General features: G+C 42.0%; 1 protein-coding gene across 2 annotated transcripts in view; it reads right to left on the bottom strand.

Moving 5' to 3' along the window:
* Positions 1-14,070, bottom strand: part of ATP13A3 (ATPase 13A3) — a 172,425-nt gene that overhangs the window by 122,676 nt on the left and 35,679 nt on the right. For both annotated transcript variants that reach the window (XM_077487469.1, XM_077487470.1), the window contains exon 2: positions 4,647-4,742. In XM_077487469.1, the coding sequence (XP_077343595.1) occupies positions 4,647-4,724 (78 nt within the window). In that variant the 5' untranslated portion in view covers positions 4,725-4,742. The remainder of the gene's footprint in view (positions 1-4,646; positions 4,743-14,070) is intronic.

The following is a 14,070-nucleotide window of genomic DNA, read 5'->3' as shown; positions in this document are numbered from 1 at the left end:
TGATTGCCTCTGCGATTTTTATTTTTTGCGATATAAACGTAAAAAGACCGCAAATTTTGAAAAAAAATGATATTTTCTACTTTTTGTTATTAGAAAAATCCAATAAACTCAATTTTAGTCATACATTTAGGCCAAAATGTATTCAGCCACATGTCTTTGGTAAAAAAAAAGTCAATAATTGTATATTTATTGGTTTGCGCAAAAGTTGTCACATCTACAAACTAAGGTACGTTTTCTGCAATTTACGCAGCTTTTAGTTTACGACTGCCTATCTCATTTCTTGAGGTGCTAAAATGGCAGGGCAGTACAAAACCCCCCCAAATGACCCCATTTTGGAAAGTAGACCCCCTAAGGAAATTGATAAGAGGCATGTTGAGCCCATTGAATATTTTATTTTTTTGCCTCAAGCGATTGAATAATGACAAAAAAAAAATATTTTTTTTTTTTTACACAAAGTTGTCACTAAATGATATATTGCTCACACATGCTATGGGCGTATGTGAAATAACACCCCAAAATAAATTCTGCTGCTTCTCCTGAGTACGGGGATACCACATATGTGGGACTTTTTGGGAGCCTAGCCGCGTACGGGGCCCCGAAAACCAAGCACCGCCTTCAGGCTTTCTAAGGGCGTAAATTTTTGAGTTCACTTCTCACTACCTATTACAGTTTTGAAGGCCATAAAATGCCAAGATGGCACAAAACCCCCACAAATGACCCCATTTTAGAAAGTAGACACCCCAAGCTATTTGCTGAGAGGCATGTTGAGTTCATGGAATATTTTATATTTTGCCACAAGTTGCGGGAAAATTACAAACTTTTTTTTTTTTTTTTTTTTTTCACAAAGTTGTCACTAAATGATATATTGCTCACACATGCCATGGGCATATGTGAAATGACACCCCAAAATAAACTCTGCTGCTTCTCCTGAGTACGGGGATACCACATATGTGGGACTTTTTGGGAGCCTAGCCGCGTACGGGGCCCCGAAAACCAAGCACCGCCTTCAGGCTTTCTAAGGGCGTAAATTTTTGAGTTCACTTCTCACTACCTATTACAGTTTTGAAGGCCATAAAATGCCAAGATGGCACAAAACCCCCACAAATGACCCCATTTTAGAAAGTAGACACCCCAAGCTATTTGCTGAGAGGCATGTTGAGTCCATGGAATATTTTATATTTTGCCACAAGTTGCGGGAAAATTACAAACTTTTTTTTTATTTCACAAAGTTGTCACTAAATGATTAATTGCTCACGCATGCCATGGGCATATGTGAAATGACACCCCAAAATAAATTCTGCTGCTTCTCCTGAGTACGGGGATACCACATATGTGGGACTTTTTGGGAGCCTAGCCGCGTACGGGGCCCCGAAAACCAAGCACCGCCTTCAGGCTTTCTAAGGGCGTTACAGTTTTGAAGGCCATAAAATGCCAAGATGGCACAAACCCCCCCCAAATGACCCCATTTTGGAAAGTAGACACCCCTAAATTTAGGGGTACACTAGTGAGACTAGGTAATAAATGGCGGGTGCCCTGAAACTATAAAAAAATAACTAACCAACCAGCGTCACCTGTAACAGTTATATGGTGATCACTGGTGAAAGGGTTAACTAGGGGGCAATCAGGGGGCTTTATGCGGTAGTATATGGGGGTCCCTGGCGCTATAAAAAGCTGCGGCGAACCTAAATACCTACCTGCCTAACTAGCGTCACCTGTGACACTAATACGGCGATCAGAAAAATGATCGCTTATTAGGCTGGGTTCACACTGGAGCGATGCGGAAACGCCGCGAATCCGCGGCGGGTTCCCGCATCGCATGCCTCCCGGCGGCAGTTCACACTGCCCTATGCGAACTGCTGGGAGTGTCAGTGAAATGTTACTGACACCCCCAGATCAGTTCGCATATCGCAGTGCGATCTGCAAACTCGGATCGCATGGTGTGAACACCCATGCGATCCGATTCTGCTGCGGGCCAAAAAAAGGGTCCCGTGCGAATTTGCGGTGGGTGCGGCGGGTGTGGCGGGTGCGGCGGGTGCGGCGAATGGCTGAACTCGAATCGCACAGAGATCGGATGTGATTTGCACTGCAGTGCGGTGCGAATCACATTCGTTCTCATAAACCGCTGCAATGTGAACCCAGCCTTAGTGACACTGGCGACGGGGGGTGATCACGGGGTTAAACCTTTATTGGGGGGGTTAGGGGGGTACATTAGAACTAAAGGGGGCTAACTCTAACTGCCCTAACAGTTATTACAGTCACAAATGACACCAATGCAAAAAAAAAAAAAAAAATTACATTGGTGTCACTGTGACTGGGGGGCAGGGGTAATTGGGGGGGTGATCGGGGGGTAAAGGGGGGGTGTGAGTGTGCCTGGCATGTTCTACTGTGTGTGTAGAGTGTTGGTGCAACTCACCGATCCGCTCTCCTCCGTGTCGGAACGAAAAATACCGACACGGAGGAGAGAATACATCACTTCCTCTCCTGTGTTTACATTACAGGAGAGGAAGTGATGTCACGGGGGATTCCTATTCGTCGGGAGCGATCGCGAGGGGGTGGCCATGAACGAATGGCCGTCCCCTCGTCCGGGATCGCTCCCGCACGAATACCGACCGCCGCAGGCACCGGGCGGGGGCCCGATCGGGCCCCCGACCCGCGGGAGGCAAGGGACGTACATGTACGCCAATATGCCTGCCCGTGCCATGCTATCGACGTACATCGTCGTGCGGCGGTCGGCAACTGGTTAAAGTATAACTAAAGGCAAAACAGTTTTTTTTTCGTTTTGGATAAAGTGCAGAGGGATTAGAGCCCGTCAGTTTTTATTGCCGTCTGTGTCCCCATTATAGAAGTCACCCTATCCATTTGTCCTGTTTACCATTATCATTGAAAGTGAAAGTTTTGCTAGCAGCTAAAAGAGCCACCCCTATACGGTGGTTATCCCATACTCCGCCCGCTCTCCCCCAAGTCTTGCAGAACCTAGAACATATCGGCCGTATGGAGAAGCTTACAGCCATAGTCCACGACACTATGCCTCAGTTCTCCAAGATTTGGGATCTGTAGTATCGCTCTAAACTGTATACTGATGCTTAATATAGATTACTAATCTATGCCCTCTTACGATGAGTTTAATGCTCAAATTGACCGTCCAAACCATTTTATATCCTTCTAAAGGAAAGAAATTTCCACATACCCTGCTCACTGTTATATGCATATTTGATTGTGGTAATTGATGATCTGTACCGCAAATAACTGTTAAAGTGAAGACATACTGACTGTGCTGAAATATCCTGGTCCCCCCCTACCTCTTTCTTCCCTCCCCTTTCCTTTGATAATAAATGTAATAAATGGAATGGCCACTAGTACAAGTGACAGAATCCACACACTGGCCATAGCATATTGGCAGTACTGGGTTTAAAAATCTCTCCACTGGATTCCCTGAGGGATATAAAAAGGCAGCCATTGATTCAACGTGGCTGTTTTTACCAGTAGTAAATAAACCTAGCTTTTATCAATTTACAGTGCCTTGAAAAGGTATTCATACCCCTTGAAAGTTTCCACATTTTGTCATGTTACAACCAAAAAGGTAAATGTATTTTATTAAGATTTTATGTGATAGACCAACACAAAAGTGGCACATAATTGTGAAGTGGAAAAAAAATGATAATCAGCTTTCAATTTTTTATAACAAATATAAGATCTGAAAAGCATGGCATGCATTTGTATTAAGCCCCCGAATCAATACTTTGTAGAACCATCTTTTGTTGCAATTACAGCTGCACATCTTTTTGGGTATGTCTCTACCAGCTTTGCACACCTAGAGTGTGACATTTTCTTCTGTACAAAATAGCTCAGGCTCTGTCAGATTGGATGGGGAGCGTCTGTGAACAGTAATTTTTAAGTCTTGCCACAGATTATCAATTGGATTTAGGTCTGGACTTGACTGGGCGATTCCGACACATGAATATGCTTTGATCTGAACCATTCCATTTTAACTGTATGTTTAGGGTCGTTGTCCACTGCAGTCTCAAGTCTTTCAGACTAACAGGTTTTCTTCCAGTATTGCCCTGTATTTGGCTCCATCCATCTTCCCATCAACTCTGACTAGTCCCCTGTCCCTGCTGAAGAAAAACATCCCCACAACATGATGCTGCCACCACAGTGTTTCATAGTGGGGATGGTGTGTTCAGGGTATTGTGCAGTGTTAGTTTCCCACCACACATAGCGTTTTGTTTTCAGGCCAAAAAGTTCAAATTTTGGCCTCATCTGACCAGAGCACCTTTTCCACGTTTGCTGTGTCCTCCACAGATGGACTCTATGTACCAATTAGGTGACTTCTGAAGGCAATTGGTTCCACTGGATTTTAGTTAGGGGTATCAGAGTAAAAGGAAGCAAATGCACGCCACACTTTTCACATATTTTGTAAAAAAATCATGAACGATTTATCATTTTCCTTCCTCTTCACAATTATGTGCCACTCAGTGGTAGGGTCTATCACATAAAATCCCAATATAATACATTTACATTTTTGGTTGTAACATGACAAAGTGAAAAATTCAATGGGGATTGAATACTTTTTCAAGGGACTGTAGATAAATGACAAAAATACATAAAGCAATAAAAAGAAAAAAAAAAAATGTAGTTCCGCTTACCATCTCATCTTCTTCACCTTTATTGATCTTCCCTCCATTCTCCATATTCTCTGAGCTGTGCAGCCTTCCCACAAACATTTACAATACCGGACCTAGCTGAAAGAACAAAATGAGAGCAAATTTAAAATGTGCTGCTTTATAATCTAGCACCCATTTGCATCTTTAGGCCCCATTCACACTTGTGCGACTTGCCATGCAACTTTGGACCCCAAAGTCACATGACAAGTCGCACCCCATGTTTTCCAATGATAACCATTCATACCTGTGTGACTTCAAAGTAGTCCCTGCACTACTTTGGTCCAGCTTTCATGCGACTTAAGGTTCATAGACCTCAATGTCAACACTTAAAAGTTGCACCTGCATTATACCGACATGATCTGGGTGCGACGTGTGAATGCCAGCAATGAAGAAAAAAAAAAGTTGTGCAGTCCACCATGCCCAATGCATACAAAGCCCTTCGGCTGATATGGATTTTAAGGAGAACCCCACACCAAAAAAAAAAAAAAAAAAAACACTAACACACAAACAGTGGCTCAGCCCCCTCCACCCTAAAAGCACTTTGTCCCCATGTTGAAGGGGACGAGGGCCTCTTCCCCACAACCCAGAGCGGTGGTTGTGGGGGCTATTGGAATCTGGAAGCCTCCTTTAACAAGGGGGCCCCTAGATTGTACCGTTCCTCCTCCCCCCCATGTGAAGGAGTATGGTGTACAGAGTACCCCTACCCACCCATTCGCCAAGAGTAAAGACATAACACGAAAAATGTTTAGGTAGTTGTAGCACCCCCTCACCCCCCTGTATATATACCTCAGTCCTGACTTGATCCAGCACTGTGCCCATCTGTAGCAGCTGTCTTCTCTCTCCAATCTCACAGGCTTTGTTGAGGCATCAGGAGCCACTGGCTTCCACTGTGGTCAGTCAAATCCTGTGGCGAGGGAGCATTGGGTAGGGCTAAGTCACACTGTGTGCGTCTATGGACGCAGGCAGTGCAACTTGGGATCGAGCTTGCAGAAGTGCCCCCCATATAAATATTATATCCATCTATATCTATCTCTCTATATCTATCCTGTTTCCCCAAAAATAAGACCTACCAGGACTTTAACTAAGGCTTATTTGGGGGTAGGGCTTATATTGCAGCCATCACCGACAATCATGCTAGGTCTTATTTTCGGGGAAACAGGGTATATACACATATACATACACACAATATACATAAACATACATATATATATACATATACATACATATATACATATACATATATATATATCCACATAGTATACACCTTTACAATTGGTTTGAATAACTGGGTAATTTACACACAAACTGTGTGTGATAATGAGCGTCTCAAGCCACCTGTGACACCTTCCTTAACAGCTTGGAGCAAAGCAACAGCACAATATTTTAATGTATATACATTTTCAAAAAAAGGGACATCAATTGCAATGATCAGGATATTTACAGACATACTAATACTAGACTTTTAATCATATAAGGTAGTAGTAAGTAGTCTGTAGTAAGGTCTCATTTTTTATGGTCTAACTGGTGACATTTTATTAAATAACATATTAAAATAATAATCCATTGTGTGACATAAGCAAGGCTCACATAAACCGACAAAGAAATCTCACTGTTTGAGAGGCGGAGAACTTTTTCATTCATACACAAGGTTACATGTAAGAAACCAACACAACTGTCCCTAAACTGATAGGAAGCCAACTGGATAACATATGCTTTGTTCAGTTGTTAAACTTCATATGTAAAGCTGGCCATAGATGGTGCGATTTTCTTTCCGACAACCATGGGTAGCCGGAAAGAAAATCGCCCGATTCCCCCATCAACACTGACTGTGTAGCTCACGCAGAGCTATGGTGTCTCCTGTCGGGAGAAAACAGTGATCACTGCTAGCGGGTATAACCACTGGCAATAATCGCATGAAAAATCCAACATGCTGCTTGCATCCAAGTTAATTGATCAACTTGGGTACAATTAGCCTGCCTATACATTCTAATTTTGGGTGGCCCCTATCGAAGCAGCCAAGATGCAGACAATCTATGGCCAGCTTAAGGAAATAAGCAGTATCTTAATATATAATCTTAGGGACAATAGACTAAACCTGTTTCTACATTGATCAGAGACAAGAGTGTTTGCAGAGCTTTAGTGTATCTGTTAAAACATGAAAACCATCCAACACATTAAAGAATTACAACACCGCCAGGAAAGCTTCTGATTTGTAGAAGTTCAATCCCCATTCACACCTGTATGATTTTGCGTGACAATGCAGGAAAAAGAGGATTAATATTTTCTATGGGGACCCTTCACACCTGAGCGTTTCTCTTCCAAGTGTCTTGAAAAAAAAGGCACATGCTTTTTTCACATTTTTGAAAATATGGACTTCAATGTGAGCTCATGAAAAACTGCAGACACAGAAGTGTGTGCCTTGCCTTGGAAAGCAGTTTGACGATTCTACACTGGTTTTAAATGAAGTAAACCATTGCAACATGATCTTTACAGTCCAGCTCACAGTTCAGTAATGAGGATCTGCAATCTTCCCCGATTCCTTCTAGACCTCAACATCAGTGTCATAAAAACTCACATATGTCCGCTACCATCTCAACGTCATGAACACATAGCAATAGTCACAATGTAAAAATAGGAAATGACAGATTGCCTGCTTAAGCCAACTTGCAGTAATCAACTCTTGACGCTGCACTGAATCATTTTACACAATACACTGTTTAGACAAAGATGCCTATTTAACCACTTCATGTAACTATATTCCAACTAAGATTAGTTTAAATAGGGGTTAAATCTGTCTGCCACGGGTTACCACACTGCTCTTGGTCTGTAAATGTGAGCCAACACGGAGTTTAGCAGTCAGAAAGTGAAAGCTCTGTATCTGCTAGAAAAGCAGTGCTGGATTGCACTTTCCAGTTCAGTTGACCAATAGCGGCAAGAATGGAGTTAAGAGGCTGATGAGAAGGAGCTGCGGTGCAGGAGTCATTCACAAGGAATGCAAAGACAATGTGACTGTTAAAAATAACACGGCACTACTCATTTAGGCTACTCCTGCCCAAACTTGGAAAACTCCTGAAGCATCATAGGGAACACAATAATAAATTGAACCACCAAGCCTCAATTCAGCCGTGAACGTTGGGCCACGCACAGCAACTCACCAGGATACATAGAGCTGTACAGAGGTGACTCACTGTTTATGGCAAACACTGAGCGTCACAGCAACAATAAAACACTAAAGTCCAGCCTGTAATTATAAAAATAAAAAGCAGAACTTAAAGCGGAACTTCAGTCATTCTTTCCAACTTTCCATGCATTAAATCTTCTGCCTTTGTTGTTTTAAATTTGGATAGTAAAATACTTTTTTCTGCCAGTAAATATCTTATACAGCCCACTTCCTGTTTCTCGTCTAGTAAAAAGCCTAGGCTTAGGACATCATGCACAACACTCACTCATGGAAGTTTGCCAGGAAGGGAGGGAGGCAAGTCTTAAGAGGGCCAATGAGAGCTGCAGAACTGGAGGTGTGCTTCTGTGTGTCTGTGTAAATCCAGGAAGTGAACAGGCAGCGGCTTCAGCTGCCCACAGTTAAAATGGCTGCAGCCAGACTCTGTGGATGGAGATTTCTGCAGCGTATTTGGCAAGTATAGAATCACAGTATATATAAAATAATATGCAAAGTGGTTGGAGGGAAGCTTCAAAATGGCAAAGATGTTTTTATTACTAATTATGTGAGCAGACTGCAGTTCCTCTTTAATAGAGCCCACTTTCTGAAACAATGGGGTTATTTACTACAAGTGCAAAGTGCAGTTGAATTTGCACTGAAAGTGCAGTCGCTGTAGATCCGAGGGGGACATCCGAGGAAATAAAAAACAACATTTTAGCTTGCACGTGATTGGATGATAAAATCAGCAGAGCTTCCACTCATTTCAGATCTCCCTCAGATTCATAGCGACTGCACTTCCAAGTGCACTTTTAGTGCAAATTCAACTGCACTTTGCACTTGTAGTGCAAAGTGGATTTGGCTTTCATAAATAAACCCCCCCCCCCCCCCCCCCCCAATGCATTTCCCACACAAGAAGCAAATAAAGCAAAACAGCAAGAAGTTTATTTTTCTTAAAGCTGAACTCCAGTCAACATTTTTCCCTATTTTGAACAGAGTGGAGCAGAGTTAACATTTGTCAGGTTATATTTTTGTCTGTGACCCAACCAGAGAAAATTTTCTTCACTTCTTGTCCCTGTGACAACATACAAAAATGTGTGGTGCAGCCACAAGCAGCAATACTAGCATTGCTAATTTACATCAAACAATATCCCAATATTCTCAAAAAATAATCCACTATTCAGTGGCCTCGTGAACTCATTTTCAGGAAATTACATTTTTTTCTGCCTCAGCGCATCACACTTTTTAAAATAAACTTTATTGAAATGTCACACAGACATTTCATAAAGTTCAGGTGGCTACCGCATGGCGCTGAGTGTGGATTGCCTTGCACTACAAAAAAGTACTCCAGGCTGTACTATTTCTTACGGCACACCACCACAATGCAGTGGGGCGAACCAGGCAGACAGGGAGATCAGGCATTTTGCCTCCTCATGCAGTAGAGCTGTGCTGAAATAAGTGCCCAATGCAGTCAAACCACATCTGGTGTGAATGAACGCTAAACCAGAGTTTAGTGTCACTTTACCAGAATGAAGGAGAAATTTCTCCAACAGGAACACAGATTATAAAGAACAGGCTGACAAGTTTTGCCCCTTCCCTATTCCATCCAAAACAAAATTATTATTATAGGTACTTATAGCACCGTCAAGTTTGTGCAGTGCTTTACATATATACTGTACATTCACATCAGTCCATGAGAACTTACAATCTAAGGACCCGAACATTCATACATATACTGTACATACTAGGGCCAATTTAGACATGAGCCAATTAACCTACCAGCAGGGAGGAAACTGGCATGCCTGGAGGAAACCCATGCAGGTACAGGTAGGACATTCAAACTCCAAGTAGGTAGTTTCCATGTTTTCTCTGTGCCTGTATGGGTTTCCTCCAGGTAAAATCAAAAGTTTTGACTGAAGCTGGCCTTTAATTGCATTAAAGGCACTTTCCCATTGGGGTGGGCGTTGGTGGTAAAGTGCCGCTATTTTTAGCTGTGCTTAACCGTCGTTTTTGCAGCGCCTTGCAGCCACTAGCAGTGTACTTTTAACCCCCGCTAACGGCTGAAAAAGGGTTAAAAGCGCCAGCAGAGCCACCCATTGATTTCAATGGGCAGGGGAGCTTTAGGAGCGGTGTATACATCACTCACACAGCGCCTCGAAGATGCTGCTTGCAGAACTTTTTTGAGCATCCTGCCAGCACACCACTCCAGTGTGAAAACCCAAGAGCGAGAGGAGAGGCGCCTGAACTGTCACAATCAGCTCTCAAAAGCTGTGCATTAACGACCAGATTATCGGACGATATTTTTCATTCGATTCGCTCATCGCGTATAATAGGCATTAGGGCCCTTTCACATAGATCAGCTTTCAGTTAAAAAAATAAAAAAAATCAACCTAAAAAAGGTGTGCTTTTGTCTTCCAATTTTCTTCTTTGGAACTCTTTACACTAGATAGTTGCATTTAAAAGTCCTGTTTGCTGCATTTTTGGTGCATGGTGTGTGTTTAAATGGCCCATTTTCTAACTAAACAAAAGCTGATCAATGTGAATAGGTGTAAGCTGATGTATACGCTAGAAGCAAGGGTAAAGATCTTAACTTATTCAGAAGCACAGTCACATCAAAATAATCTCTAACTAATGGCAAACCAATGGTGTACCAAGTTACTTGCATTTGCTGCTATCAGCTGGCCAAACAAAGCCAGTGGCTCTCAAAACACTTCTACAGCAATTACATCCAATTGGCCTGTTGGCCGACAATTTTGCGCTTGACGCCTGCAATTTTTCAATTGAAGGATATCAGAAAGGAGGATGCCAACATGGCCACTCATGAAGCAATCTGAGGCTGGTGCAGTAGGAACTGGAAAAAAAGATCAGTTTTGGGCTAGTTTTAGGCCCCTTTCACACTTGTGCAACTTGTCCTGCGACTTGGGACTGCAAAGTCGTACTCTGATTTTCAATGAGTACCATTCATATCTGTGTGGCTTCAAAGTAGTCACTGCACTACTTTAGTCTGACTTTGAGGCGTCTTGAGGTCCCTAGACTCAGCATTGCACAGGCACTGCTTTAAGTTGCATCAAAATTGCACAACTTTTAGGTTGCAAAAGTGTGAAAGGGGCCTTAGACTTTGCAAACTTTTAACGTACTAATTCCACTAAAGTAGAAGCTTCGGTGAAAGGTAAAATGCTTTGTTATGACAAAATACTCATTTGACAATGATAGAAAACAATTTACTAACGGAGTTTTTAAATCAAGTACTCCAAGGCTCTAAACAATAAATCTAATTTTAGCATTAAACACACAAAAGGCCAAACAGCATCTTCCCCGTGCCCCTGAAATAACTTGCTTGTGTTAGATGTATTAAATATTTTATAAGGCTGCTCCAACCCCTGCAGGAATTCTATACAAGTACGTCATTATGAAAAGACAGGCTCACCACTGTCTGCTAGCATCCCACTTCATAGCAGCTTTTCTCATATCCAGATAGGAATTAAAACAGACTGGCACAAAGTCACTTGTCCAACTGGCATTGGAGAAGTGGCTGCATGATAGTAGTTCTGCTCACTGTGTGCAGAATTTAAGATTTGTCAGTTCCTAAAACAAACATTTTTGCTATAACTTGTAAATATATTTTACTGCCAAAGGGCCTTTACTGACACATAATTACAGTGCAGTAAAACATAGCTTGCACAAGTCCACAGTCTACATATTTAGATATAAAAAAAAAATGCTTACAGACTTCAACTCAGTCTTACTTAATGATAACGCTGTGAAAATGTAGCGTCCCCCTCCCCATATGAACCCATAAAGAACAGACAGTTTCATCCAATCACAAAAATCTTGAAGCTTGCCAACATTTGGTATATGCGAGTTCCTACAACTGCACATGACTTAACGTCTGAAAAATCTAGTTATCACCAGCCATGCTCAGACTGGTATTATCTAGAGAGTAAATCTGCTCAACAAATCCAGTACAAAGAAAGGCACGGGTGGCACCGATTCAACATAAAATCTATTAAAGAAGATTGCCAAGTATTGCCTAAAATCAAAAAAAGATTTTCCAAAGCAGGTTACCTCTTCCCAGCTGCCCTCTATCAACAGCCCGGTTCAATTCGTCCTGTTATCAATGGTCAAAGTGAGGCAGTGCTTAATAACTCCAAGCATATCAGCAAGGGAAGTCCTGCCACTCAACTATTTTGTCTAAAATCTAAAAAAAGGTCTCTGAGGACCTTTCAGACTCCGTTATCAAAAGATTACAATATCAAAGAAATTTGGCACTGTTTGTTTATTTGGAACAATTGCAAACTTTAACCGGACCCTCGTAGAGGATATGCCTTCAGCGCCCAGACAAGTGCTATGGCTCATTCTATTCAACCCTACATACAGCTTGTGGAGTCCTCGGACAGAGTTCCATGTGCATGCATGAGCCCTGATGTTATCTACGAGGCTAAAACACTATAGGATATTATGCTGCTGACCAAACCCTTCCTTCCATTTACAATGACCAGATCTACACTGGGTACTTCTGAACTAGGGATAAGAAAGAACAAAAAGGAGACAGAAAAAAAAAAAAAAAAAAAGAAAAGAACACACAGCATCCAGGGTGGGCCTAAAATGTCAGCAATATGGGAAAATATACAACTCTTACCAGAAGTCTTGTTTATACTACATGGTCTTCAGTAGTAGACATAGCTATGCATTGTAGACACATGCAATTATTCTGCACCCTCATTTCAACAACAAAAAGCAATCCAATCAGCATGCTCACTAATAAAGGTTTTTCTCATAAATATTCCCAACAGAGCGACAGCTAATGGTATATATTGTAACTTAGAGAGAAAATAGAAAACAAATGAGATTATTCTTAGTATAAAATCTTTTTCATGCATTCCATTGAGGGACACAAGATTGTTCCAAATTTCACAGTCAGAAATGTTGCCAAATTTTGCCATCTACAGGAAGTTGGAACAAAAATGAAGCCAGACCCATCGCCCACTGCAATGCTTCATTTGTGAGCAAGCAGAAGAGCCAATAACACAGAGGAGCGGGATCTGTGTCCCTCAAACGGCTCGAAGAAAATGATTTTACAAAACAAAAGTACAAAAATCTTACACATTCTTTATACATCCACTGAGGGGAATAGAAAAGTTAGGAATTTTTTTATTATTATTATACAGGATTTATATAGCGCCAACAGTTTGAGGAGCGCTTTACAATGTTGGGGCAGACAGTACACTTACAATAAAGAGGGATCAGAGCTTACAATCTAGAAGGGAGGGCCAAGTGATACAAAGGGTAAAAAACTGTGGGGGTTGAGCTGATGGAGAAAATACAGTGGAGGCAGGATAGGCTTCTCTGAAGGGTTTTCAGGGATCGCCTAAAAGTGAATAGATTTGTATAGGGAATTCCAGAGGATAAATTGTATGTTACCCTGACATTTAATTTTCCTGATATACTGTATGTTCATTTCTGTTCTCTATCCATTGCTTCATTTGAGTAAAATAGGTGGTGCTCCTGCCAGTAACCCTGCTCTTATGTCAAACTGACCACGCTAAGCATGAAAGCACATCCACCCCAGCATGGTCAGTTTTCTGGCTGTGCCAGGAGAACAGCCTGTCTGTCCTCCAAAGGACAAGGCTTGTGCTGATACACACGCGCCCCCCCCCCCATTGGGAAGATCAGTGTATTGCTCTGTGCTTCCTGCCAACACACACCCCTGTGGGATGAGGGTTCACATATATTTTAACAGTTGGGGCACCCAAGAGCAGTCCAAGTGAGGGGTGAGCAATAGCCACTAAGATTCATGAGTGAGGCAATGATACTACAAAGAGTATCTGATGGAATCAGCACCTGAACAAAGGCTGGATGAAGCAAAGATAAACAATATGGAAAATGCCACACAATGGAAGGACCCAAAGATGAACCTGGTGCTCCCGACCAGTACAAAGAAGCATCACTAAAGGTAAGTGCTACCACAAGGGGCTATGGGTCTCAATCAGCGAACAAAAAAACCACCCACCCACAAAAAACAGATGGAACAGCAGGAGAAAAGTAGGCTATTGTTCAAAAAACAATTAAAAAAAAAAGTATGACATTACCTCATAAACAACCTGTTAAAAAATTCCTCACTTGTATCTCAGTGTAAAATCAGCAAGCCAATCACACAAGCAGGAAAAGATTTTTCTGGGGGACGATCTGTACACGTTCTGTGTACAGAACACCTCCAGGTAGCCATATTGCATTTTACAGAAAATACAGAGC

The sequence above is a fragment of the Lithobates pipiens genome, unplaced genomic scaffold (genome assembly GCF_037356315.1).
Source record: "Lithobates pipiens isolate NorthernLeopardFrog02 unplaced genomic scaffold, aLitPip1_a1.2 Scaffold_18, whole genome shotgun sequence".
Taxonomy (NCBI): Eukaryota; Metazoa; Chordata; class Amphibia; order Anura; family Ranidae; genus Lithobates; species Lithobates pipiens.
Note: the sequence above shows the minus strand (reverse complement) of the source record. Positions and strands in the feature narration are given on the sequence as shown.